General features: G+C 24.8%; 2 protein-coding genes and 1 non-coding gene across 5 annotated transcripts in view; 1 reads left to right on the top strand and 2 right to left on the bottom strand.

Moving 5' to 3' along the window:
- Window positions 1-1,424, top strand: part of LOC119612667 (ras GTPase-activating protein 1) — a 28,807-nt gene extending 27,383 nt beyond the window's left edge. For all 3 annotated transcript variants that reach the window (XM_037968501.1, XM_037968502.1, XM_037968500.1), the window contains exons 8-9: window positions 885-1,035; window positions 1,097-1,424. In XM_037968501.1, coding sequence (XP_037824429.1) covers window positions 885-1,035; window positions 1,097-1,245 — 300 coding nt within the window. In that variant the 3' untranslated portion in view covers window positions 1,246-1,424. The remainder of the gene's footprint in view (window positions 1-884; window positions 1,036-1,096) is intronic.
- Window positions 1,425-6,129: 4,705 nt separating this feature from the next.
- On the bottom strand, window positions 6,130-6,201 carry Trnaa-cgc. Its single transcript has one exon. It is a non-coding gene; the product is annotated as a tRNA-Ala (tRNA).
- A 3,627-nt stretch (window positions 6,202-9,828) lies between these two features.
- Window positions 9,829-22,684, bottom strand: LOC119612668 (TBC1 domain family member 5 homolog B-like). Its single transcript, XM_037968503.1, has 6 exons — window positions 21,898-22,684; window positions 17,399-17,766; window positions 17,048-17,151; window positions 15,614-16,552; window positions 15,394-15,513; window positions 9,829-12,786 (listed from the first exon to the last, which is right to left on the bottom strand). Exons 1-6 carry the CDS (start codon window positions 22,308-22,310, stop codon window positions 12,700-12,702), a joined length of 2,031 nt encoding a protein of 676 aa, XP_037824431.1. The 5' UTR covers window positions 22,311-22,684; the 3' UTR covers window positions 9,829-12,699.
- Between the last annotated feature and the right edge of the window lie 4,169 nt (window positions 22,685-26,853).

The following is a 26,853-nucleotide window of genomic DNA, read 5'->3' as shown; positions in this document are numbered from 1 at the left end:
TTCAATTTTAAACAAAACTACATAGATTTTGAAAAGTAACCATTATGTTGGTAACCGGTTACTTTTCTTTAAATGCCAGAAATTGAGGAAAAAAAGTATGCTAATGTTATTGAAATAAAATTTTATTAAATTTTGGCAAAAATTTTTATGAAATAAGCAACGAATTGGTAGGAAAACATGCGGGTACCCGTGTTAAATTTGCCTAAAACTTAAAATTGTTAATACAATTCAATAAATCTTTAAATTTTAAACCAAACTACATAGATTTTGAAAAGTAACCATTATGTTGGTAACCGGTTACTTTTCTTTAAATGCCAGAAATTGAGGAAAAAAAGTATGCTAATGTTATTGAAATAAAATTTTATTAAATTTTAATAGAATAAGTAAATAAATCTTTCAATTCTAAACAAAACTACAGCGATTTTAAAAAGTAACCTCAATTTTGGTAACCGGTTACTTTTTTGTAATTTTGAGAAAAGTTTGCTCAAAAGTAGGGGAATATTATTTTAGTTAAAATTTATTATATTTTATAGAAAAAATTTATTAAAAAGTTTAGAAATTTAGCGTAATTTAAGCGGTTACTCGTTTGAAATTTGCTAAAATTATTAATTTCTTCCAAAAATTATTATTATTATTGAAGGATGATTGAAATTATTTGGTTTTTGAGAAGTAACGATTAATTTTGGAAACGGTTACTTTTCTTTAATTTTGAGAAAATTTTGAAAAAAATAAGGGAATGTTATTTTAGTTAAAATTTATTATAATTTATAGAAAATTTTTTGATAGAAACTTCATAAATTAGCGTAATTTAAGCGGTTATTCGTTTAAAATTCAAAGTTTTAAAATTTTTTATTTAAAGAACCGTTTTTTTATATTATTTTCAGGAACAATACATGGAAGTGGTTAATCCTTTTATATTGAAAAACAAAGAACGCATGATAGTTTTCCTAGATCAATTATCTATGATTACAGATCCTACAGCACCGCCCGGCTGGAATTCCGAACAAAATTCTAATCAAAATTCTCAGGATACTGGTAAGTTTAGTTGGATTTATTTTCAATTTTCTCTATAACGATTTATTTTCTATTTCTAAAGGCCGTGAACTAGCTACTCTTCATCATATTTGTGTTTCATATTTACCGGAATTGCAAGAATTATCGAATATACTCTCAATTAAAAAACTAGTTACTGTTACCGATATGCTTACAAAACATAAACTTAAGTATCGTGAAATGATTAGTTAAGTTGGAAAAAACAAAAACGAAACATAAATAAGAACAAAATTAAAGCAACAAAACTTTTTTATATTAAGAAAGACATTTATTATACAAAAAAATATATATAATAACTTTAAATAAAACACGTAACACGTAAAGGGAAAGCTAAAAGAAAAAAAACCATCATCAATAAAGACATCCAAGAATTCTTATTGTTTCTCTTTAAGTTTAACTCTTTGTCTCTTTCCTGTTTTATGTTTTACAAAACCTCTTTAAAAAGTAAACGTCTCAAATGAAGAACAAACAAAAACTCTTATAAAAAGCAACACATTACCAAATAACCAAACAATTCTCTCTCATGCTCTCTATCACTCATTTTTTTAAATAAAAATAATAAAGAGTAAACATGATATTTCTCTCCTATATACTCTATTTATAATATTTAAGGGAATTAACACCAATTTATCACGATTTTTCTTTAAAAAATCGTTTAAAATTTAATTAAAAATTATTATTTAAAATTATAATTCTTGCTCTCTCTCTCTCTCTCTTTAAACAATAAATGAAATAACCATAAAATTAAACCAAAAAACAATCTTTTTTAACACAAAAACTATTCAAATTAATAAAACAAATGTGTGAAAATTCAAATACTTAAATTTATCAAAGTAACCATTAATCGTGTAACCGGTTACTTTTCTTTAATTTCCACAAAATCTGTCGAAAAACTTCCAAAATTGTCTTAAAATTAAAATTCTAATAAAATGCTAATAAAATTTTAACAAAAAAGTGATTACTTATAAGAAATTCAGGCGGGTACTCGTGTCAAATTCATCACAAATACAAAATTCTTTAATTATTTAACTATAGTTTTCAATTTTAAGCAAAACTATATGGTTTTTGAAAAGAAACTATTAATCGGGTAACCGGTTACTTTTCTTTAATTCAAAGAAAAAATGGAAAAAATCTTAAAAAATTGTCTTAAAATTAAAATTCTTAACATTTGCTTATAAAATTTTAACAAAAAAGTGATTACTTTTAAGAAATTTTAACGATTACTCGTGTCAAATTCATCACAAATACAAAATTCTTTAATTATTTAACTATAATTTTCAATTTTAAGCAAAACTATATAGTTCTTGAAAAGTTATTATTATGTTTGAAAAGTAACCATTAGTTTGATAACCGATTACTTTTCTTTAATTCAGGGAAAATCTTAGAAAAATGATTAGAAATGTTATTAAAACAAAATTTTTAATGATTTTCTGTTAACATTTTGTAATAAAAGCGATTACTTTTGATACATATTAACGGTTACTCGTTTAAAATCCAACAGAAATTCAATTTTTTTTACATAATTTTATTATAATTTTCAATTTTAAAATTATATGATTATTTTAAAAGTAAACAACATTATTAAGCGGTTACTTTTATTTAAATGTGGTTACTTTTTTGTAATTGTTAGTAAATTTTAGCAAAAAGTATGCAATTGTTTTTATATATAAATTTTATAATGTTTAAAGCCAAAATTTGTTACCAAAAGTGGTTACTTTCTGAAATACTAACGGTTACTCATGAAAAAATTAGCTTTAAACATAAATTTTTTGAAAAAAATTGCTATAGTTTTCATTGTGTAACTAAACTATGGGGTTTTTATTAAGTAACGACTAATTTCAAAAGTGATTACTTTTTTGTATTTGTCAAAAAATCTTAGAAAAAAGTTCGGAATTTTAATAGAAATAAAGTTTTAGTGGGATTACAGCTAAAATTTTATAATAAAAGTGGTTACTTTTGAGCAATTTTAACGGGTACTCGTTAAAAAATTATTCAAAATTTAAAATTTTTCACACATTTGTTTTAGTTTTTAACCCCATTTTCAAGCCATAAACATAAACAAACTAATTAATTCAATCTTCATATAGTTAAAGAAACTTTTTATGTTCTTTTCTTTTTTATGATAATTTTCAAAGTTTTTGCTAAAACAATTATATATTTAACTATAAATAAACATCTAACAAAACATAAATAATAATAATTAATAATAATACAAAATGAAATATTTAATCCCCCTTATTAAGCTTTTATCAATAAAATTATACAACAATTATATATTTATCCTTAATTAAACTTAAAGTTATTTAAAAAAGTATTCTTTTTAGCATTTTTTCATCTACTAATTAAAAACAAACACAAACTGGTTGCAAACTTTTTTTTATATATATTTATATTATTAATAGTTTTTTAAAACTCTCTCCACAGCCTCTTGAATTAAATGTTTTTAAATGATTTATTATTTTTTGTTTTTACCATAAATTTTATTATTTATTTTAAAATAAAGTTAATTTTTTTATTTTTACATATTTTTTTTTTAATTTTTTTAAATTTGTGTTAATATTTTTTTTTTTTGTAATTGTGAAAAAATAAGAAAAATAATATTAATAATTAAAAGTGTAGTTGAAAAACAATTTTTATATATACAATTAAAATGAAAGAAAAACAAAACAGAAAACAAAAATACATTTTGCATCCTAGTCAAAACAATAAAAAAATATATAAAAAATTTAATGTTTTATTAAAAAAAAATACAGACGTAAAATGACATAAAAAGAAAAAAGTAAATAAAATCTAAAATTTTTTGTAAAAGTTTAATTTTACCAAAAATTTGCTTCAGTAACCGATTAAATTTTCAGGAATTTGTTAACATTTTGCCAAAATTGTTGCACGAAAAATACTATATTTCTTGGCAAATAACATTTCTGCACTTTTTTCCTTGATTTTCTGGCAATTTAAGAAAAGTAACCGGTTTCCAAATGCATCGTTACTTAACAAAAACTATGTGGATTTAATCGTTCATTTTTGGATTCAGCAGGGGATTTTGCCTGAAAGGTGAGTTTTCTGCCAGATTCGTCCAGTTGTTCCCGAGTTTGAAGCGAAAATAAAAAAATTAGAAATTTTGATAAATGTTGGACCTAGGACCCATCATATACTACAACAAAATTTCAAATTTATTTTTTTTTTGTTTGCTTTAATCTTGAAAACCACTGGCAAAATTTAATAAATTCTTATATATTTTCCATTTTAGCTGAATTTTACTCGAGTACCCGTTCTGTTTACTCAAAAATAACCACTTTTATTATAAAGTTTTTGCTAGGAAAACAATAAAATTTAATTGAAATAACATTGCTACTCTTTTTTACAGGATTTTTCTTCAATTAAAGTAAAGTAACCGTTTAAGAAATTAATGGTTATTTTTCGAAAATTATAAAATTTTATTGAAATATGAAAATACTTCCAAAATTATTAAAGAAATTTCAATTTAAGTTAAATTTTACACGAGTACCCATTAAAATGTCTAAAAAGTAACCACTTTTATTGGTTAAATATTATAGAAAATTTCATAAATTTAACTTTTAATAACTATGTTATACTCTTTTTTAACAGTTTTCCTTTATTAAGAAAAAGTAACCATTAATAACCGCTAAAAGTAACCATTTTTATTACAAAATTTTTATAAAAAAATTAATAAATTATATTTCTAATAACTATGTTATACTCTTTTCTAACAGTTTTCCTTTATTAAGAAAAAGTAACCGTTAATAACCGTGTATTTTTATTCAAAATTAAAAAATATTAATAATTTTTTAAAGAAAACTGATTTAGAGCTAAATTTTCCACGAGTACCCGTTAAAATGTCTAAAAAGTAACCATTTTTATTATAAAGTTTTGGCATAAAATTTATTAATTTTACTTTTATACACAAGGTTCATACTCTTTTCTATCATTTTCCAGCAATTAAAGAAAAGTAACCGATTACATAAATAATGGTTACTTGTGAAAAACAATGTCATTTTATTTAAACTTGAAAATTTTAACATAAAATTTATTAATTTTACTTTTATACACAAGGTCCATCTTTTTTCTATAATTTTCCAGCAATTAAAGACAAGTAACCGGTTACAAAATTAATGATTAGTTGTCAAAAATGATGTATTTTTGTTAAAAATTGAAAAATATAAAGAATTTTTTTTAAAGAAAACTGATTTAGAGTTATATTTTACACGACTACCCGTTAAAATGCCTAAAAAGTAACCATTTTTATTATAAAATTTTGACAAAAATATTCTTAATTTCTCTTTTATACACAAGGTTCATACTATTTTCTATAATTTTCCGTCAATTAAAGAAAAGTAACCGGTTACAAAATTAATGGTTACATGTCAAAAACCATGTAATTTTATTCAAAATTTAAAAATATTAAAAAGTTTTAAAGGTTTCACTTTTATATACAAGGTCCATACTCTTTTCTACCATTTTCCGTCAATTAGGGAAAAGTAACCGGTTACAAAATTAATGGTTACTTATGAAAAACCACATAATTATTCAAAATTTAGAAATATTAAAAAGTTTTTAAAGATTTCACTTTTATATACAAGGTCCATACTCTTTTCTACCATTTTTCGTCAATTAGGGAAAAGTAACCGGTTACAAAATATATGGTTACTTGTCAGAAATAATATATTTTTATTCAAAAATTAAAAATATTTATAAATTTTTGAAGAAATTTGATTTTGAGTTAAATTATCCTCGAGTAACCGTTACTTTATTCCAATATTCCATAGATACTAAAGAAAAGCAACCGGTTACCCAAATAATGGTTACTTGTCAAAAAAAATAATTTAATATTTATTGAAAATTGTAAAATATAAGAAAATTATTAAAAAAAAAAAATACTTTTTTTATAAATTTCAATACCTAATAATGTCTATTTATTTTCCAATAAATTGTACTTTTAATTTTACAAAAAAGTAACTATATTTGTTTAATTTTAATCGTTAGAAATAGAGTAAAAAAAAATAAATAAAAAATATTTTATTTAAAAAAAAAAACAAAAAAGTTGCATTTTCACTAACTTGGAGATGCCGGGGTTTGAACCCGGGACTTCTCACATGCGAAGCGAGCGCTCTACCACTGAGCTACATCCCCATATTTGTTTGGAGTGTCAAATGTGTGTTTTGTTTATAGTAGTGGCAGCACTACACACAGAAAATGTCGTAGTAAAGAACAAAACCAATTTAGTGTTGCCAATAACCAAAATGTTAGAACATTCAAGAGGTCGTACTTACACTATATGAAACACCGGCCGCTGCTAGTAATTTCCATATTCTTTTTTCTTTTAAAGTTTGTATAAATACAACGTCTGATGTTGTACTAGAAAACAAACAGTGGCATTAAAGGAAGTGGTAGATGGTGAACGGCAGAGACAAATGAAGGGATGACGTCACCCGAGAGCAAGTTTGACGCGTGCCTATGATGATGATGATATTGTGAGGGGAGGAAGAAGGAGAGATGAAAGTGAAAAGGAAAAAACGCGCGTAAGTACCACACAACAGAAGTAAATAATATATAAAATAAGTAAAATGAAAATAACTGAAGTTCATATTAAATAAACACAATTAAAACAGAAATTAATCGCGATAAATATGTATCTGTTGTGTCTGTCTCTTACCATTGGTAAAAATTAACTCAAATAAATTGTACAATAAAAAGATAAATAATAGTTCAACAACATTTCCACATTCTACCAATACAACACGCAACACCCTCCCCTCATACACAAACGAGAGAACCACCAATTCATGATCATCCCATGACCAACAGGCAAAATCAAAATAAACAACCCCCCACCCAACCCAACCACTTCCGTTAAAGCCTTAAGTATATAAACGTCATCAAATTAGAAATTTGACCAAAAACAGAAGTTTTTCTTTTCCCTTTTTTAGGCGAGATTTTTCCCTCAAAAGACCTCTTTTTTTGCTATATTATAGACTTGACAGTGTATTCTAATGCCTAATCTTTAGACTAGTCAATTCTATAGAGTATAAACTACTCAAGATGGGCAGGTAATGCGACTATCTAGGCTAGGGACTACAATCTGAACTTATTTGACTGTTTTCAACTTGTTTGACTAGTCCACTGCCTGATCTATGGGTAAATACAAAGGATTCTAGTCCAGGGACCAATTTATTGACTAAATTGACTAGTTCACTGCCTAATCTATGGGTAAAAACAAAGGATTCTAGTCCAGGGACTAATTTATTGACTAAATTGGCATGTTTGACTAGTCCACTGCCTGATCTATGGGTAAATACAAAGGATTCTTGTCCAGGGACGAATTTATTGACTAGATTCTAGTCCAGGGACCAATTTATTGACTAAATTTACTAATTCACTGCCTAATCTATGGGTATATTGACTTGTTTGACTAGTTCACTACCTAATCTATGGGTAAATACAAATGATTCTAGTCCAGGAACCAATTTTTGACCAAATGAACTTATTTGACTAATCTACTGCCTAATCTATGGGTAAATACAAAGGATTCTAGTCCAGGGACCAATTCATTCACTAATCTGTGGGTTAATACCAATGATCTGTGATTTTGAAAGTGATATGAGTACACTTTTCCCTATTTTAAGGGATTAATTAATATTAAAAGTATGTAATTGCTCAGGGAACAGGACTATCTAGTCTAGGGACCAACCTATTGACTAAATGAACATGTTTTAATAGTCCACTGACTAATCTAAGGGTAAATACTAATAAAATATTGACTAAATGAACGTGTTTGAATAGTCCACTGACTAATCTATGGGTAAATACAAATGATTCTAGTCTATGGAACCAATCTATTGACTAATTGACTAGTCTACTGACTAATCTATGGACAAATATAAATGATTTGTATAATTTTTAAAGTGGTATTACTCATACATTTTACAAATATTAGGGGATCCTTAAATATTAAATGTATGTAATTAATTGTTCAGGGGGCAGGACTATCTAGTCTAGGGATGAATCTGTACTTGTTTGAATAGTCTACAGACGCATCATATGATGAGACATATTCAGGGGACAGCTGAAGTCGGTTTGAGAATATTGATTTGTCCTCCATTCCTGAACAGAAGGTTAATACTTACACTTTACATTTCTTCTATTGTTCATATAAAACTAAAAAACACATTTTTATTTAAATTTGTATGTAATTCTTTCGACATTATATATAATGTTATTTTATATTTATTTAATGATGATTTTTTTTTTTTTGTTCAATTTTAATGAAAGTTTTATTTTCTACTTTCTTACAATTTTTTTATATGAAGATTTTTTTTTAAAAACTACCATAGGCTTTTGTCTACAAGGTTGTTTATATATTTTTATATAATATATAAATTATCAATCAATATTTGTATGACTATATGACTAAATGCCTTAAAATGTACTATATAATATAATTTATTTAATTATGTATGTAAAAACGCATTTTTGTTTATAGATTTAATATAATAATTGAAGCATTTGTTTGTTTTTGATGTATTTGGTTTAAGAAGTATAGTTAGAGATTGATAGATATATTAGGCAGATATAACTTTAAGCAGATAATTTTTTTTATATATAATTATGACAATTTAAAGGGCCTGTTTAGGGGAGATTTAAATTTTATTTTAAATAGTACATAATATTATAACAAATTAAAATAATTTCAAGTTATTATTACAATTTAAAATGTCTCTTAAAACAAAGATGCTGTTGTTTAGATTTTGTGAAAGAAAATTTATAAAATATTTGTATTTGATTTGAAAAACTGTAAAAAAAAATATTAAAAAAGAAACCTCATGAAAGAAAAGATTATCATTTAAGATGAAATATTTAAAATATTACAAAAATTTTATTAATAAAAGGAAATTATATTTAATTTTTAATATTAATTTATCAATTAAATTTAAATGAAAATATATCACAGGGTTGGTTGGACTTTTTATAAATTGTTAAAGATTATAAATAAAAATTTATGTTTTACAAATAAATAAAAATTTATGTTTTACAAAGAATATTAATATTTTTTCTTTTTAATTTTATAAATTTGTGTAATTTAAATTAAATGAATAAAGTTTTAATAAATCTTTTTTTGTATTTCAAGGAAAAATATTAAAAATTTCTATTAAAACTCTTTGATTTTATTATATTTTATAATAATGTAAAATTTTATTTAAAAATAAAACATTTTGTAGCAAAAAAATTATTAAAAAATTCTGTTTTTTTATTTTTAATAAATTTTCTTTTAAATATTTATCAAAAAAGCGATTTTTTTACATTTTATTAATATTTCCGTTGTTGTTTAAATAATTTCTCCAAATTCCTTTCAAAACAGATTTGTTACTATTTTAGGAAAAGCACCTGTCACGACCAGCATCAATCATTTAGCAACAATTAAAGTACATTAAATTCAGCTCCAAGTAAAACAATTTGCCAAATTTTAATAAACATCTTTCAAGTAATAAATAAACATAATATAAACACAAGTTTGGCGACTTAATGAATAGTCTTTTAGCAACTTTTTAATAGAATTTTACTTTAAACGAAGTTATTCTTCAATCACGTATGATTGCTGTAATTTTTAGCCTAATTTTCTAAATTTTATACAATATCCCAGCTTATTTTATATATTTTTACTTCTTTTTCTCATAATTATTACTTTTATTTTCCAAAATTTTTTTGAGTTTATTTTTGTTCACTTTTTCACTTTCAATACAAATTTTGTTTGGCACACTATTAAAATTTCCATAATTTTCTTCCAGTTCTTATAAGGAACCCTCATCAGCTTCAACCGTAAACGATAGAAATAGACAGCTAGACATTTAAGAGGTTTTCAAACCATACATACAAGCTCTAGTCAGTCTCAAAGAGACTGAGGTTGCAGCCACTAAAGAGAATCTAATAAAATTTCTTACAAGTACCAACAGGTTGCCATGGGAGTCACAAACTCGACTCTACATCGTTCACTTTTTCACTTTGAATACAAATTTTGTTTGGCATACTACTTGTTATTTTTAAAATTTTAATAAATGTATTCCATCCACACTTTCAATAATGTAAGTTCAACTTCTTCAATTTCATACAAATATCGGTTGGTATTATCAGGAACCTTCATCAGATTCATCTGCAAACTATAGAAATACACAGGTAGACATTTAAGAGGTTTTCAAACCTTACATAGAAGCTCTGAACTGTTTCGAAGAGCCACTAAATAGGATCTAATAAAATTTCTTACAAGTATCAACAGGAACTTTCGGGATTCACAAGCTTGACCAGAAAATGATCGAAATATTTAGAAAAACTTTTAAACACTAGGCATACAAGGTAAAAATATTGCCTGTGAATATTTTTCTTACCAAATTATAAAATTCCTTTGAAATCTAACCTCACTTTATAGCAGACAGTTTTCTTTAGCCGGCAGTTGTGGTATGGTTTCTTTCAATTAGCTATATTTTTACTAAAAATTGTTTTATATATATTAAACAATGTTAATTTAATTAATTTTAATAAATTTATACGTTTTTTAGTTAAATTTATTAAACAAACACCTGTTTAGTTAAGTTGTGTAGAAATTCTTATTAGAATTGACGCGCTTTGTTTACTTTTTTCTTATTCTCTGCAGTTTGACAAGCAGTTGACCCAAAAAGTTCTTTAAGACAGAAATTATTTGTTATTTTATCAAAATTTATTATTATTTTAAGTTAAAATTATTAAATTTTTGTGAAATTATACGAATTTGCCAAGTATTCTGTAGAAAAATAATTTTTCTTTTATCTCTGGTTCGTTCACGTTTTTTTGCTTCAGCAGATCTGGGAGTTAGTTATCAATTACTAATTGAAGCAAATAACATATTCTTTGCAAATAACATTTTTTTATTATAGTATATTAATATTTGATCAGAAATTTTATGAAAAATCTTGTAATTACTGCAATTGTTAATTTCTTTTTGTTAAAAATCCAAATAATTTATTTTTTCTGTTTTATTTACTGTTCCTCTCTCTGTTTGTTGTAAGGCAGAGTTGGATGTTGTTCAAAAGAAACTTTATTTATTCCATCTGGGTTTTCTAGCAAACTTTTTGATGTTTTAGTTGAAATTTAAGTAATAATCCTGAAATTTCTACAATTTACAAGTTCCTTTTGTTAAAATATTAAAAAATTAGGTTTTCTTTTTTTTATTACTGTATGTGTGTGTGTGTATCTGCTTGTGTAAAGCAGATCTGGCTGCTCTTGTTTTTATTCGCTGAAGGCCGAAAAAAATTTAAAATTTTTATACATTTTCTGTAGAATTCATCATTAAAATGTTATTTTAACAGAAATTTAATATAAAAAACTGCATTTCTTATAAATTTTCCATTCTTGATGAAAATTTTCTAAGTTCTCTTCTTCTTGCACACTTGTTTTTAGCTAGAGCTGCCAAAGTTTTAACTGCTTTTAATCTCAAATCGGCAATTTAGTTCTTTTTATGTTAATTTTAAACAATTTTATGTTAAAATGTTTTAATTCCTTTAATATTTTATTAAAATTAAACACTTTTTGCAAAATTACTTTTTCTTAAAAACGTGCAAAATTGTTGTTGTGTTTCTTTTATTTGGCCTTTCGCTCTATTTGCAATTGTTTTGCTGCAGAGTTGGGTAGTACTAATTGCCTTCATAGAGCTGGGAGTTAGTAATTAATGTGTTTTAGTAACTAAATGAAAATTTAAGGTATTTTTTTATAATTCCTGTGATTTTGTTTGGAAATCTTGTAATTTTTGTTAGAAATCTTTTAAATAAGAAAAGTTTATTTATTTTCTTTAATAATTTCAGATATTTTGTTAAGAAATTTATTAAAAATAAGGAAAAATAATGGTATCCCAAAATTATGTTAGATTTTTTCTTGAACTAAGCTCTATTTTTGTTAAAAATTACCTAAAATAAGCGAAATTTATATTTTTTTATTTGACCTTTCGACTAATTAATTAATTGTTTATTATTTTCCCCATTAATACAAGCTTTCGGTTAAAATTTTCAACTATTTTCAAGCGTTTAAGTTAAAGCCCTTTAAAAAAATTAACTTTTTTTTTTGTATAATTTTTGTTGCATAATTATATTTAAGCGTTTTTTTTTTTCTTATAATTCTCCATTCATAATTTATTTCTTTTCTGTTGTTTTTAGATATAAATAAATTAATTACATTAATAGTTTTCTTTTCTGGTTGCTTACTTAATTTCAAAGTACATATTTTTTTACTTGGAAATGTTTGTGTTTTCTTTTAAATAAATATTCAGTTTGTTTTTTTGCTAATAATATTTAAACTATAACTAACTATAAACTAGATTTTTAACATAGAAAAACTTAATTTAATTAAACTTAAAGCAAGATATGATGAAAATTTTTTTACAAACAAAATTCTATGTTTTTGAAATTATTTTTTTAAAAAATAATTAAAAAATGCTAAAAATTTTTTTTAAAGAGACAAATTCATATAAATTGCTATATAATAAGTGATAAGTTAGATGATTTTGCTAATAAGACAAAAACAAATAAATTTTACTAACTTAATTGTAAAGAAAAATTAGTAAACATTTTTTTAAAATTACTTAATTCTCGTAAAAATATTATAATAAGTTCAGTCACTATCATCGGTATGGGTAGAAACAAACGATGAGCTACGGTCATGGATTAACATCGATAAAGTTTCTAAACTGCGGCGTACCTAAAATGAAAAAAAAGAAGAAGCAAATAAAATTAGTCATTATTTATTGAATTATTTTAATAATTAGTCATTTTTGTTTGGGGTATTTCCTAAATTGCTTTATGATCCTCTATTTTGACACTTAATTGTTAAATATTTCAGGCCCCCTGTTTATATTTTATTGTTTTCTTTAGATGATTCATGGAGAGCGTCCCATTGGGAAACTCCTGATAGTAATTTTATCAAAAAACTTCTGACATTTATTTAAAACTTAAGGTTTTAAATGATAGTCTAGTATACTATCTATATTGATATCATATGACTGATAACATTTTTTGCCCCTACTGCAAAGTACTTTTCTTTGAAATGGGAAAAATCAGCCATATGATATTAATTTAAGTACAGTGGACGTCCACTAGTACGAATTATATAGTGTCAGGCCCTTTCGTAATACCGAAAAATTCGTATTATTGAACAACACATTTTGTATGTTTAAATTCAAATAATACACATAAAATATTGGATTATATTTATTTTTGTTTTATTTTTCATGAAAAATTACATAAAGGAACAAAATATAATAAATGTGTATTATTTTAAATAAATTTCTTGTACATAAACAGGCATAAAAGGGACATATTTACGTATATGAATTGTTAATTTTGAAAGTATCGTGAGTCCAATGGTTGAAATGAGATATATGTAGAAGGTTTTAAATTTTAATGTTTTTAAAAAGATGTGTGCCAAAGACAATTTGCAATTTACATATGTGCTCTAAAATATATTAAAATGTTCAGATTACATAAAGCTTTTATTAGAAACTTGAATGGAATATACCACAATTCTCTAATTTATAATTTTCTCTTAAAAATTAGAATAGTTATCCTTAAACCCATTGTTTAGAATGTGGAGTCACACTACTTTCAAAATTAACAGTTCATACATACATATGTATATAAATATCATTTTACTTATTAAAAAATCCATCATTTAACATCGATTTGTTTTTTTCAATAACAGCGCTTTTGAGGCTTCAATACTGTTCTCAGCAGAGTTATTGTCGGGAACTAATAAAATACTTTCCTCATTGGCGTTATCATCCAATTTAATTTCTTCTCTTGGATCATCAAAATTCCAATAAAATAAATTAATAACACTAAATAATTGTTGATTTGTAAATAAACATGCAGTAAATTGTGTGTATAGGATTTTTAAAAATACAAAACACTTGTAATAAATACAAAAAAACTTCAAAATTACTGAGCTTAAGGTGAATGATACCGAAATAATAAAATAAAAACATAATAAAAATATGTAAATAAAACCAAAATTCCCATAAAAAATGCGTTATTCGTACTATCGAACAGAAAAATTGTGACTTTATTCGTACTATAGAGTAGACAATGCAACAATTTTGCCATTCGTATTATTGGATATTCGTAATAAAGAGTATACGTACTATTGGACGTCCACTGTAATTGCAATTGAATTTAAGTGTTTATTTAAAAATTTTGAAGAGTTTCTTCAACAATTATCACGTGAGTTAAGATTTTTATAATTGAAAGCAAAATTTCTTAAAAAAATAAGAAATTTTCTTTAAATAGCTAAATAAACTCAAAATTTTCAATAAAACTCTATTAAAGACAATATTTTCTAAAAAATTCTCTTAATTTATCTTAAAAATCTATTTTCTTTAGTTTATTTAATAAAAAAAAAATAGTAAAAGAACTAAAGCTATGTATAAACGCTTGTTGATCTTACAATGCTGTCAGATCTGGCAAATTTTGTATAAAAAACCTAATAAAATACTATATTTTCTTTTGCTTTTCTTATAAAAATCTAAGTTTTTTACTTTATTTAATAAAACTCTGGTGTAAAATCTATAATACAAGCTTTTTCCGCCTAAAGATTACATATTTTAAACTTAAATATCGATTTTTAATGATTTTACTCTAAATAGAAAACGTTGCACTGCAACACAGCAAATTTGACAACTTTAGTTATCAGATAAAATAACGCTAATGTAGCAACACTGTTAAATACCGTTAAAGCGAAAGAGAGAACTAGCAAAGAAAGCTGCCAGACAACAAAATACTCTCAATAAATAACAGGACATTATCCATAGAGCTGCCATACTGAGATTTTGTGTTTCTCTTAAAAAAAGGGCAAATAACGAGAAAATGGAAATTTAAAAGAATTCAAAATAAAAATTTAATAAAAATGTTGCAAATTTTATAGTAACAAAGAAACAGAGCCGGGAAAGGGGATCTAAAGAAAAAAACTAGAATATATAAGAAATCACTTGACCTGTCATAATAATCTAATAAAACAATAACATTTTGCTATTGTCAGCTAAAAATATTGACTGATAAGTTAAACAAATATTATTATGTATTTCTAATATAAATAATGCCTTAATCCCCATTTAAATGTCAAAAAACAACTTGTTAAATAAAAACAGATAAGATTTGTTAGCAAAATATAACAAAAGCTAAATATTTGTGAAAAAATATTAAACAAATTGTTAAAATATATTAATTGTTATAGAAAATATTAAAGATTAAAATATTTTCTATAAACAAATTTTGTTTAAAATAGGTTTTTTATAAAATTTCTAATTCAGCTTACCTTAGCAATTTGTTCTAAATTCGTTTTAAGTATATTCTGAGCTTCTTCAGTACTTTTAAGTTGTAATTGCTTTTGAAAGCGTAAAGCTTCGGTAAATATATCATCATCATTGCCAGAACGCTAAAAAAAAGTTAAAAGAAAACAAGAAATAATTAATTTACAAAAATTCTAATTAATTTAAAGAAAATTTTAAGAATTTTTAAGAAATTGAACAACTTACCCAATTAAATTCTACAGGAGATCGATAACCGCTAGTTTTAGCTTCTATATCTAATATCCGATATAATAGGAATATGGAAAATAATGCTAATAGTAAAGTGAGCAAAACGCCCAAGTAAACCACATGTATTTCAGTGGGAAATTTAAAATGTTTCAATAGCTTCTGACTAACACTAGTGAATGTATTTAAAACGCGCTTAGCTTTAGTACCCGCTGGCGATAAGACGGATGAGGTCATTACCGTTGTGGGCGATGAAGATGTAGAGGGTGTGGGCGTGGAAGTGGCCGATGTGGTCGAGGAAGCACAGCCTGCTATAATAGTTAGTTTATTAGTATTAGTATAAACCTCACCACCATCGGGTGTAGGTTTAAGGGCGGGTTGTTGTTGTTGTAAAACAGATTTGAGACCAATTAAATTAACAGCACCACCACCATTAGAGGTATTGTTATAATGTTCTCCCGTGGCAGGTGGGGCCGAGCATCTGGTGGAAGCTGTATTTGCTGTTAGCGTAGATTTGGCATTTATAGGAATGTCTGAGTGTCTAGTTAAATCGGCAATACTTAAATTCGAACTGGCTACTGAACGCCGCAGTAACGTTTGACTAGTTGTCTCGTTAGTTTGTAGCAGTTTACCGCCACCATTGGCCTGTTGTAGTTCTGTTATTTGGGCGGGACTTTCATTGCCACTTATCGAACAGCTGCTATCATCTTCAATTGAGTATTCTTCGGAGATTTCAATGCTGGCCGGATCTTTGGGTAATATCTCGGGTACACCCAAAGGCGGACAAACACTGCACATGAGACGGAAGGCCGCCTCGCGACTTATGAAACTGCCAAACACATGACGTTCATCAGCGGTGGCCACGCCCACAGCATTTGGTATGATTTTAGCGGTTTTCTCTTTGGAGATTTTTGTAACGGAGGAAGTGGGTATAACAACCTGTGGGAGAGAGTTAGAAGAAATTAAAATTTATAAAAGTTTCAAGCAATTTAGAGAAAATGTATATAATTTTGTGTTATTACTTTTTCATTTTAATAATTTCTTATAAAACTTCTTTGAAAAATGTAATGGAAGCAATAAATTTATTTAATTTGGCCCATTTTTGCTTTAAATTCCTCTTAAACTAAATAAATCTGTCTGGCAACTCTAATGCTTTCAAGAAAACATCAAAAAGAGCAAAAAAATTTTTCTCAACAAAAAGTAACGTTATTTTCATCGTTGCCATATTTCGATTTAAGGCAACAATGTTAAATCAAAGAAGACCATACACGGAGAGAAAAAATACCGTCAGATATAAAAAGGATCGTATTTTCTCAAATATTAAGCGAAAAACATGAAGCAAATTGAGATTTAAAAGGAAACTAGAGGATTTATTTGAAATTTTAAACAAAAAAAGTTTTAACTTATTTTTTATAACATAATGAATGATCATACCTTAGTAACATAACCAAAAACATTTGAGTAAAATGCAAAATGTTGATCTGTTATATAAAGATGTCCTTGCAGTAAAATATCACTGACTAGAGCACAGGAAAAATCTAAAACAAAGAGCAAAATTTGTCATACAAATTAGTGATCAATAGTCTATAGCCAAGTCAATAGTCTTGCCAATAGTGTGGACTATAGTCTAGTCTTTAGTTTGGACAATAAGTCTTGTCTATAGTCTGGACAAAAGTCTAGTCTATAGTCTAGTTAATAATCTGGACTATAATATAGTTTAAAGTCTAAAAAAAGTCTAGTCTATTGTTTAGTCTGAAGTATTCTTTATAAAAATTCTCCACTTACAGTTTATTAATTTCTCATCTTTCGACACCTGAGCAAAATGTCTATGGAACTTTTTTACACGCGAGCTAGATATCTCTTTGCGTTTCTTCTCTTTTTCAGGGGGCGTTGTTGCAGTTGTTGCCGAAGCTGGTGTTGCTGTCGATGTTGTTGTTGATGTTGTCATCGTGACGGTGGAACCATTTGAGGTAGTAGCATTGGCAGCAGCAGCGGCGGCGGCAGCTGCTGCTGTTGTTGATTGCTCATGCTTGGCCGTGCTGCTGCTGTTGCTACTACTGGCGCTGCGACGTGAAGGGCTAATGCTGCGCAAACTCCCCGAGGTATTTAGCGAGGGTAGGGGAGTTAGTGAGGTGGGACTATGTTTGAGGGATCTGGAAAGAGGAAAAAGATGAATTTTTAATAAGAAGAAATTTGATAATATATAAAAATTTATTAAACATTTTTAAATTTAATGGAAATGCTATTTATCACCATAATTTTTAAGATTTTTATTATTTATTTCAGATTATAATTACCATAAATTCCATAATTTTGTTTAAAATTAACTAAATTTCTTCATTTTATGCAAAAAGTGTTTAAAACTTGAGTTTAATACTAACAAATAGCAAATTTGATTGAATTTTAACGGTTTTTTACTGAAATCAAGATGGCAACATTAAAACAAACTAAAATACCCTTTTATACACGTGGCAACCTCAAAATAAACTGAATTTCACTTTAATCCTGTCACTCGCTCTCAGTAGTCATTTACAGCAGTGATGACAACTGTGTTATATTAGAAAAAGCTGTAAAATGTACTAAATGTTTAAAATAAGTAAATTTTTGTAGAAAAATAGTAAAATATGACAAAATTTAATAATTTAAATTTTATATTAAGAATATTTTCAACTATTTGTTTATAAAGAAAGTAAATAAGTCTTTAATTTAAAGAAAACTATTAATTTTTTTAGAAATTATTAGAAAACTAAAGGTTTTTAATAATGTTTTAAAGAGTTATTGTTATAATCATTTAAAAATAATGTAAAACTTTAGCAAGTCATTAACACCTGTGACCAGAGAAAAATTTGTTAATCAATATTTTAGAATTATTAAACTCATATGACTCATATTATCAGAATAAAAACTCAAGTAGACCTAAAAAATATGGTCAGAAAGAAAGATAACACTATTAATGACATAAATAAACTAATAATACGTTAAATTAGTTAATAAACCTAAATTTTAAGACTTAGTAAAAAATATGACTTAATTTGTTAGAAATGGCAAGAAAATCATAAAAAACGTGATACAAATAAAACAATTAACAAAAAAGGAAAACTTTAGAACAATTTCAAAGTAAACAAAGTTATAAAATAAACATTTTTGGCAAACCAAGTAAGCAAAGCACGTGTTTTTTTTTAACAAATTTTCTATAAATAAAAAAAATACATATTTATAGTATTTTTTTTTAGCAAATTGTAAATAATTGTTTAAATACCGCATGGAGTATAAAATTTTGTTTATAAAATTTATAATATTTTTAAAAATCTTATCAGTAATTTTGGCGTTTAAGTTGTTAAACAATTGATAAAAGCTTAAAAAATTATGGCGTGCTTGTCTTTTTAGATAAAATAAAGTAGGATTTGGTATAAAGAAAAAAAATTTATTAAAACAAAATAAATTTATTATTTTATTTAAAAATATTTTTATTTATACAAAAAATTTTTAAATTTCCTAGAATTTTTTACTAAAATTAAAAATTTTCTTTTTAATTTGTAATTTTTCCTAGAATTTTGTTTTAATACGCATTTATTTCATTAATAATAAACGTGTCTATTTTACACATTTCCTTTCCAATAAATATTATTATTAATATTTATTTATTGCTTGTAAAATTTGGTATCTTATCTCTATATATTCCAATAAACAAAACAGCTAATAAAAAATTTACAACTTTTGTAAATTAGTTCTTTTAGTTTTGCTAATTTACGAGGAACAAAAAGCTAATAAATCCATTTATTTGAAAAACTAAGTTGAAAAGAAAAATACTTGAAAACCAATGATTATTAAAGTAAACAATCCTAAAAATTATTAAAAATTGCAGTTTTTAGTCTCAATTTTCAAAATCACTTCATATTTTAAACAAACTATCAACATAAACTGCTTTTTCAATCAAACATAGTTGGCATCACTGCTGTAAATACCCTGTGAAAGCGATTAACAGGATTTCAAAGTTGCCACTTAGTTGAAAAGGAAATTTGTTACAATACAGTAATGCCTATTGTGTTAAAGTTGAAAATCACTAAAATTTGTTAGAATTTACAAACGTTTTAGTTTTAATGGCTTTTTTCCTTTAAATTCTGTATTAAATTTACTTTATTTTGAATTTTAATCATTTTCTTTAAACATTATCTTTAACTTTAGTTAATTTGTAATAAAATTTATGATTTTTTCCGTCGAATAGATGTAAAAAAGAGATAATGTGTTAAAAATTGCTAGATAATTAAAAAGTAATTTTATTGTTTCAATATAAAAAAAAAATTGATAAATTTTGTAAATGCAAGCAATTAAATAAAAATTTAATTATATTGGTCATATGATGTGTGTTCTAAAGGGTGTTTAAAACTGTTACTAACATAATAATTATAAAAAGACGATGAAAACAGAACGGGGTTGAAATTACGTCATTTAAAATCGAACGATATCTTTATGGAAAATCGATATTGAACGCAGTTTTCTTTTTCTATAAAAATAAAAATTTTTCTACAGAAAAATTTTATATTAACTGTTTACTTCAGCATAAATGATCTGAAAAATCTCGATATAACAGTTTTTTCTAAAGAAAACAGTTCAGTATAACAGTTCAGTTGAACTGAAACAAAGAAAATTCTCAGCATAAGAGTTTTTCAAAAGAAAATTTTCTGTTTAATAGGTTTTTTTTCAGAAAAAATCTCAGTATAACAGTTTTACCTAGAGAAAATTTTCTGTATAACAGTTTTTTTCTAAAGAAAAATCTCAGTATTACAGGTATTTCTAAAGAAAACTCTTTGTATAACAGTTTTTTTCTAAATAAAACTCTCTGTATAACAGTTTTTTAAAGAAAAATCTCAGTATAAGAGTTGTTTCTACATAAAATTCTCTATATAACAGTTTTTTAGAGAAAAATCTCAGTATAAAAGTTTCTTCCCAGAAAATACTCTGTATACAAAATTTTAAAAATAAAATGCTCAATATAACAGTTTTTTCAGAAAATTCTTAGTATAATAGTTTGTTCTAAAGAAAATTCTCAGTATAAAAGTTTTTCTAGAGATAACTTTGTATAAAAGATTTTTATAAAGAAAATTCTTTGTATAACAGTTTCTTTTAAAGAAAAATTTCAGTATAAGAGTTGTTTCTAAATAAAATTATATGTATAACAGTTTTCTCTAGAGATTAATTTCAGTATAACAGTTTTTTTTTCTAGAAAAACTGTATAAAAAAATTTTATAAATAAAATTCTCAGTATAACTGTTTTATCTACAGAAAATTCTTAGTATAACAGTTTGTTCTAAGGAAAATTCTCAGTATAACAGTTTTTTTCCCAGTGATAACATTGTATAAAAGATTTTTATAAAGCAAAAAAACTGTTATATAGTGATTTTTAAAAAAAATTCTGCATAACAGATGTTTTTTCGAAAGAAAACTCTGTATAACAGATTTTTCGAAAGAAAATTCTCTTTACAGTTTTTTTTAAAGAAAATTCACTGTGTAACAGTTTGTTAAAAAAAATACAGTATAACAGTTTTTTCTAAAAAAAAACTCTGTATAAAAGATTTTTCTTTAAAAAATCTCAGTATTTTTTTCTAAAGAAAATTGTCTGTATAACAGTTTGTTTTAAAAAAATTCTCAGTATAACAGTTTTTTCCAGAGAAAACTTTGTATAAAGGATTTTTATAAAGAAAATTCTCAATATAACATTTTTTTCTAAAAAAAATCCGAAGTATAACAGATTTTTTTTTAAAAAATCCCTGTATAACAGTTTTTTATAAAGAAAACTGTATGTATAACATATTTTCCTAGAGAAAACAGTTTTTATAAAAATTTACTGTAAACCATTTTTTTCTATAGAAATCAGTATAAAAGTTTTAGAAATTTCTGATTATAACTCTGTTCTCTAAAGAAAATTCTCTGTATAGCAATTTTTCCCATAGAAAAATCTCTGTATAAAAGTTTTTTTATGACGAAAATAAAACTTTTATTTTAAAATTTGTGAAATGTCCCTTTTTTCGACAAACATTCAGCTTCAGCTTTTAAACATAGTCTGGCCGCTTTATTTTCACTTTAAGCTCTACTTTTTCCATCTCTGACATTGATTAAATGCAAACTGACTTGCTACAGAGCATATTTAATAAGTGGCAACACTGCTAATTGTTATTCCTTTTTTGCAACTCTTTCTATAAACCGTTAGGATAAAATGTGATCGCACTCTTTTAATCAAAGTAAACTAAATTGATTTGTATTGACTATTTTCAATCTCTACTTACTGCATAGAACTAAATCGGTGTAAATTTGAACGTTTACACTCCTCATTGTGTACGGGTGATAATTCTATCATAGAAATACGATGATATTTCTTTTCAGCACTCGAACGACGACTATTCGGTTTAGAATTGTTCGATTTATTACTTTGATTATCTGGTCCATTTAAAGACAATTCACTAATATTATGTCTGTTATAATTTTGAAAATTGTTACTTATGGCAGATAAATCTAACTTAACATCCACACGATCCTGTTGTTCTTCGATTACAACATCTTCATCTTCTTCATCCATTTCCATATCAGTGATATAATTATTAAAAATTAAATTTTCAAAAGAAGCTATATCGTTTTCATTGCGTGGTTGAAAAACACTTTTAGCACTTTCCACTAAAGTTGTCAAAGTATCATAAACCATTTTGACATATCAATAAATGTTAGGTAAACACACTCGCGAATTAAATAATGACTGTCGATACACACCCACTGTTTTTTAAACAACTTTTATAAGTTAAATAATTTAGTAAATTGTTAGATTTTCTTATTTATTGCAAAAATATTTAGTTTTTTAGGGGGAAATATCAAATTTTCATATGAGCTTTCATTTTATTGGTTAACAATTTTTCGTTTTTATAAATTTTCCTTTTGTTTTGGAATATTTTCGTTTTAGTTTATTAATCTGTTATTATTAATATCAGTAAACCGTTTTAAATGCTAGTTACTCGCCAACTAAATTTTGTTTTTAATATTAAAAGCAGCGTCAGCGTTGGCCTTTTTTTCTGCCGACGTATCTCAGTTAAGCTTCTTCAATTGTTTGTGTTTATTATATTATAAACAGAGATGGAAAATTGCATGTAAACCAACTTTCAGTAATAAACTTTTTTAAAATTTTACAACAGAGTTTTCTTATACTAATGTCTCCCTAATAAACTCTTATTTTTATAAAATTTCTTTAAAAAATATCAAAATTATTCTTTAAATGTTAAATTTGTACTGATTTTACAAACTTTCCTTTTAAATTACAACAAATTTAACAGTTTTTCTTTTAAAAATTGTGAAAGATTATTTAAAGTTTGCAACACTAATGACAACATTTAAAACAAACAGAAGAGTTGCCTTATGCTGTAAAAGGATACAAGAGGTTGCCACAACAATCAGTGGCAAAAGTGATGCCCATCCCTGCCTTTAATTTGTAATAATAATACAATTGTTTTTGTTTTTACTGCAAACAATGGATTCCTGTTGTTTAGTTTGAATTTGTTGTTATTGTTTTTGTGTTTTTATTATTATTATTATTAGTATTTTGTTTTGTTATCAGTCGCCTTATCACAAACCATTTTTTGGCTTTTGTGGAGAAGGCGCAAAAACAACACAAAATTTACGGTGGAAAAAGTAAATAATAACAGGAGAGCTTAGGGGCGGGAGAGAGGGGGGTGGTGGACATAAATAAATACAAGTAAAATAAAAATAATATAGAAAAAAAATGTGCATACGTGAGAATTGAGAGAAAAACAACAAATCAAATAAATTTTACTAAAAGGTTTTTTATAGATTAACCCCTTAAAAAGGGGGAGCAACAAGGAGATTCCAAACAAAAGTTTTCATAAAAAAACTATTACACAAGAAGTTTCCTAAAGAAAAAACTGTTATACAGAGAATTTTTAATAAAAAAACTGTTATACTGAAACATTTTTATAGAAAAAGTGTTATAATGGTATGTTTAATTACAAGAATACTGTTATACTGATAAATTACTGGAGAAAAACTATTAAACTATGAATTTTCCATAGAAAAACTGTTACACTGAAAATTTTCCATAAGAAAAACTGTTATACTAAGATTTTCTCATAAGAAAAGCTGTTGTACTGATAATTTACTAAAGTAAAACTGTTATACCAAGTATATTCTATCGAGAAATGGTCTGATACTGAGATTTTCTATAAAAAATTGTTATACTTAGAATTTTCTATATAAAAAACTGTTATACTGGGAATTTTCCATAAGAAAAACTGTTATATTAAGAATTTTTCATAAGAAATGCTGTATTACTATCAGTATAACTTTGTAACTTTACTAAAGAAAAACTGTTATATCAAAAATATTCTATTGAAAAATGTGTTATTCATAGAATTTTCTATAGAAAAAACTGTTATACTGTAAAGTTTTTGTAAGAAAACTGTTATAATATTATTTTGTTAAGAAAAATCTATTATACTGAGAATCTTCCATAAAGAAAAACTGTTATACTATGCATTTTCTAAAGAAAAACTGTTATACTATGAAAGAGAAACTGTTATACTAAACAGGAAAAACTGTTATACTGAGTATTTTTTAGAAAAAACTGTTTATACTGCGATTTTTTTTAAAGAAAAAACTGTTATATTGAATTTTTTATAGAAATACTGTTTTACGACAGTTTTCAGTAAAATCTTCTTGAGAAAAAACTATTATACTGTGAATTTTTATAGAGAAAAAACATTTATATTGAAATTTTTTAGTTGAAAAAACTGTTATACTGTGATTATTTTAAATAAAAAACTGGTATATTGATAGTTTTCTGAAAAAAATGTTATACTGAGATTCTTTTTGAGAAAAACTGTTATACTGTGATTTTTTTAAGAAAAAACCCGTTATATTCAGAATTTTTGTAGAAAAACTGTTAAACTGTGATTTTTTATAGAAAAAAAACTGTTATACTGAGCATCTTTTTTTGGGAAAAAACTGTTATACTGTGATTTTAAAATAAAAAACTGTTATATTGAAAATTTTATATAGAAGAACTATTATACTGCGATTCTTTTAAAGAAAAAAACTGTTATACTGATGGTTTTCTGCAAAAATCTATTATACTGAGAATGTTTTTGAGAAAAACTGTTATACTGTGAATTCCTGTACAGAAAAACTGTTATACTGATAGTTTTCTGCAAAAAATTTGTTATACTGAGAATCTTTTTGGGAGAAAAACTGTTATACTGTTAATTTTTGTAAGAAAAAAATGTTATAATGATGTGGAAAAACTTTATATAATGTTGAAAAACTTTTATACTATGATTCATTTAAAGAAAAAACTGTTTATACTGAGAATTCTCTTTGGAAAACTGATAACTTCCTGTAGTATAATCTGTTGTACTATGAATTTTTTTTTTAAGAAAAAACTGTTGTAAAGTAAATTTTCTTTACAAATATTATTATACTGAGAATTTTTAGAGAAAAACTGTTAGGTCATGAATTTTTTGGAGAAAGAATTTATAATGTGAATCTTCTTTTTAAAAAACTGTTATACTGTGATTTTTTTTAAAGAAAAAACTAATATTGAAAATGCTCTACAGAAAAACTATTATACTTTGATTTTTTTGAAGAAAGAAACTGTTATATAGAGAATTTTCTTTAGAAAAACCTGTTATACTTAGAAATTTTCGAAGTGAAAGCTGTTATACTGAGTATATTCTTAAATAAAACTGTTTATATTGTGATTTTTCTTTAAAAAAACTATTATATTGAGATTTTTTAGTAAAAAACTTTTTATTTTCTTTCAAAAACTGTTATACTGTTAATTTTTGGTTTAAAATTTTCTTTAAAAAACTGTTATTATGAGATTTTTTAAGAACAAACAGTTTTCTTTAGAAAAAACTGTTATATTTCTTTGAAAAACTGTTATACTGTTAATTTATGGAATGAAACTTTCTTAAAAAACTGTTATACAAAGATTTTTTTTTTTTGGAAAAAAACTGTTATACTGTAATTTTTTAAAGAAAAACTTTTATATAGTTAATTTTCTTAACAAAAAATATTATATAGAGAATTTTTTAAAAATAAAATTAAGTTCTTATTCCAAATTGGAAAATTTTAAAAATATTTCAGCAAATTTTTAAAACTTTTATTCAAATAAGTGTTTTCGTATAAAAATTTTGAAATTTGTTTCTATTTTGCGTTTTCTCTCTAGATTTATGGCTAAAGCAAAAAAAATTCTTTAGTCTTAATTACTGTCTATATATTCCTTAATCGATATATTGATTTTTTAGGTTTTAAGTTTATTAAAATATATATAAAAAATCTCTTGAGGTTTTCCTATTCCCTAACTAAATTTTAATGTGTGTTGAAGCCAGTTGTTAGGGGGTAAAAAAACGCATTAAAAACAATAATTCTTAAAAAAATAATATAGTAGCAGAAAAAAAACTAAAGATAATATTGAAAGCAAAAAAACAGCATATGAAATTTTTATTTTCGCACACCTGGTGTTTTTCCAAAAGGCCGTTTTTAGCTTATCATTTAAACATACATAATTATATTTAAAAAAAACCTACTTAATGTAGAGTAGACCCTTTAACATTTTAAATATAATTTATTGTTTAAAAAAATATGGCAAAAATTATAGAAACTGTGTCGAATTATATAAAGAAAATGTCTTGTTTTTTAAGCCTAAAAAGAACAGGTGTTCTTGTTAAAAAAAAATCTGTCAATTTTTATAACAATATTGTGAAATGTCATAAAATATCTATATATATATAGAAAACATTATCAGTTATTTGGCTTTTAATACAACATAACATGATAATCAGTAAAGATTTAGCAAAAAAAAAGAGGGTAAAATTAGCAAAATGTGATTTGAAAACATGAATGAATTTAGAATTTTGTGAAAAAATAAAGAAATTTATAGACATTTTATTTAAAATTAAAATAATAAAATAAAACATCAATTACTCTCAAACAGAAAAATAAATTTGTTGAATTTTTCCTTAAGGTTCAAAATGAACTCATTGTTTTTGTTTAAAACTTTTAGATTTCGTGGTGACATATGTATTATTATAAATCTGTAATAATTCATTCAAAATGAAAAGTCTTTTGGGTGAAAATCGTTTAAATTAGCTTAACAGCTGTTTTTCTCTAGGGTTTACATGAATCTGGCAGCTTTATTTATTTTCCTGCTTCTTGTCTTTAACAAAACATTTCCTCGGGCAACA

The sequence above is a fragment of the Lucilia sericata genome, unplaced genomic scaffold (genome assembly GCF_015586225.1).
Source record: "Lucilia sericata isolate MDLA Ls3-8-SP2 unplaced genomic scaffold, ASM1558622v1 Contig001792F_arrow, whole genome shotgun sequence".
Taxonomy (NCBI): domain Eukaryota; kingdom Metazoa; phylum Arthropoda; class Insecta; order Diptera; family Calliphoridae; genus Lucilia; species Lucilia sericata.
Note: the sequence above shows the minus strand (reverse complement) of the source record. Positions and strands in the feature narration are given on the sequence as shown.

Bases quoted from the DNA above. Each gene is read 5' to 3' on its own strand.
- LOC119612668 (XM_037968503.1), bottom strand. From the start codon at position 22,310: ATGGTTTATGATACTTTGACAACTTTAGTGGAAAGTGCTAAAAGTGTT. The intron at 16,553-17,047 runs GTATGATCATTC...TCTCTCCCACAG, and splicing joins TTTTTGGTTATGTTACTAAG to GTTGTTATACCCACTTCCTC. The intron at 12,787-15,393 runs GTAAGCTGAATT...TTTTCATTTTAG, and splicing joins ATTTAGAACAAATTGCTAAG to GTACGCCGCAGTTTAGAAAC.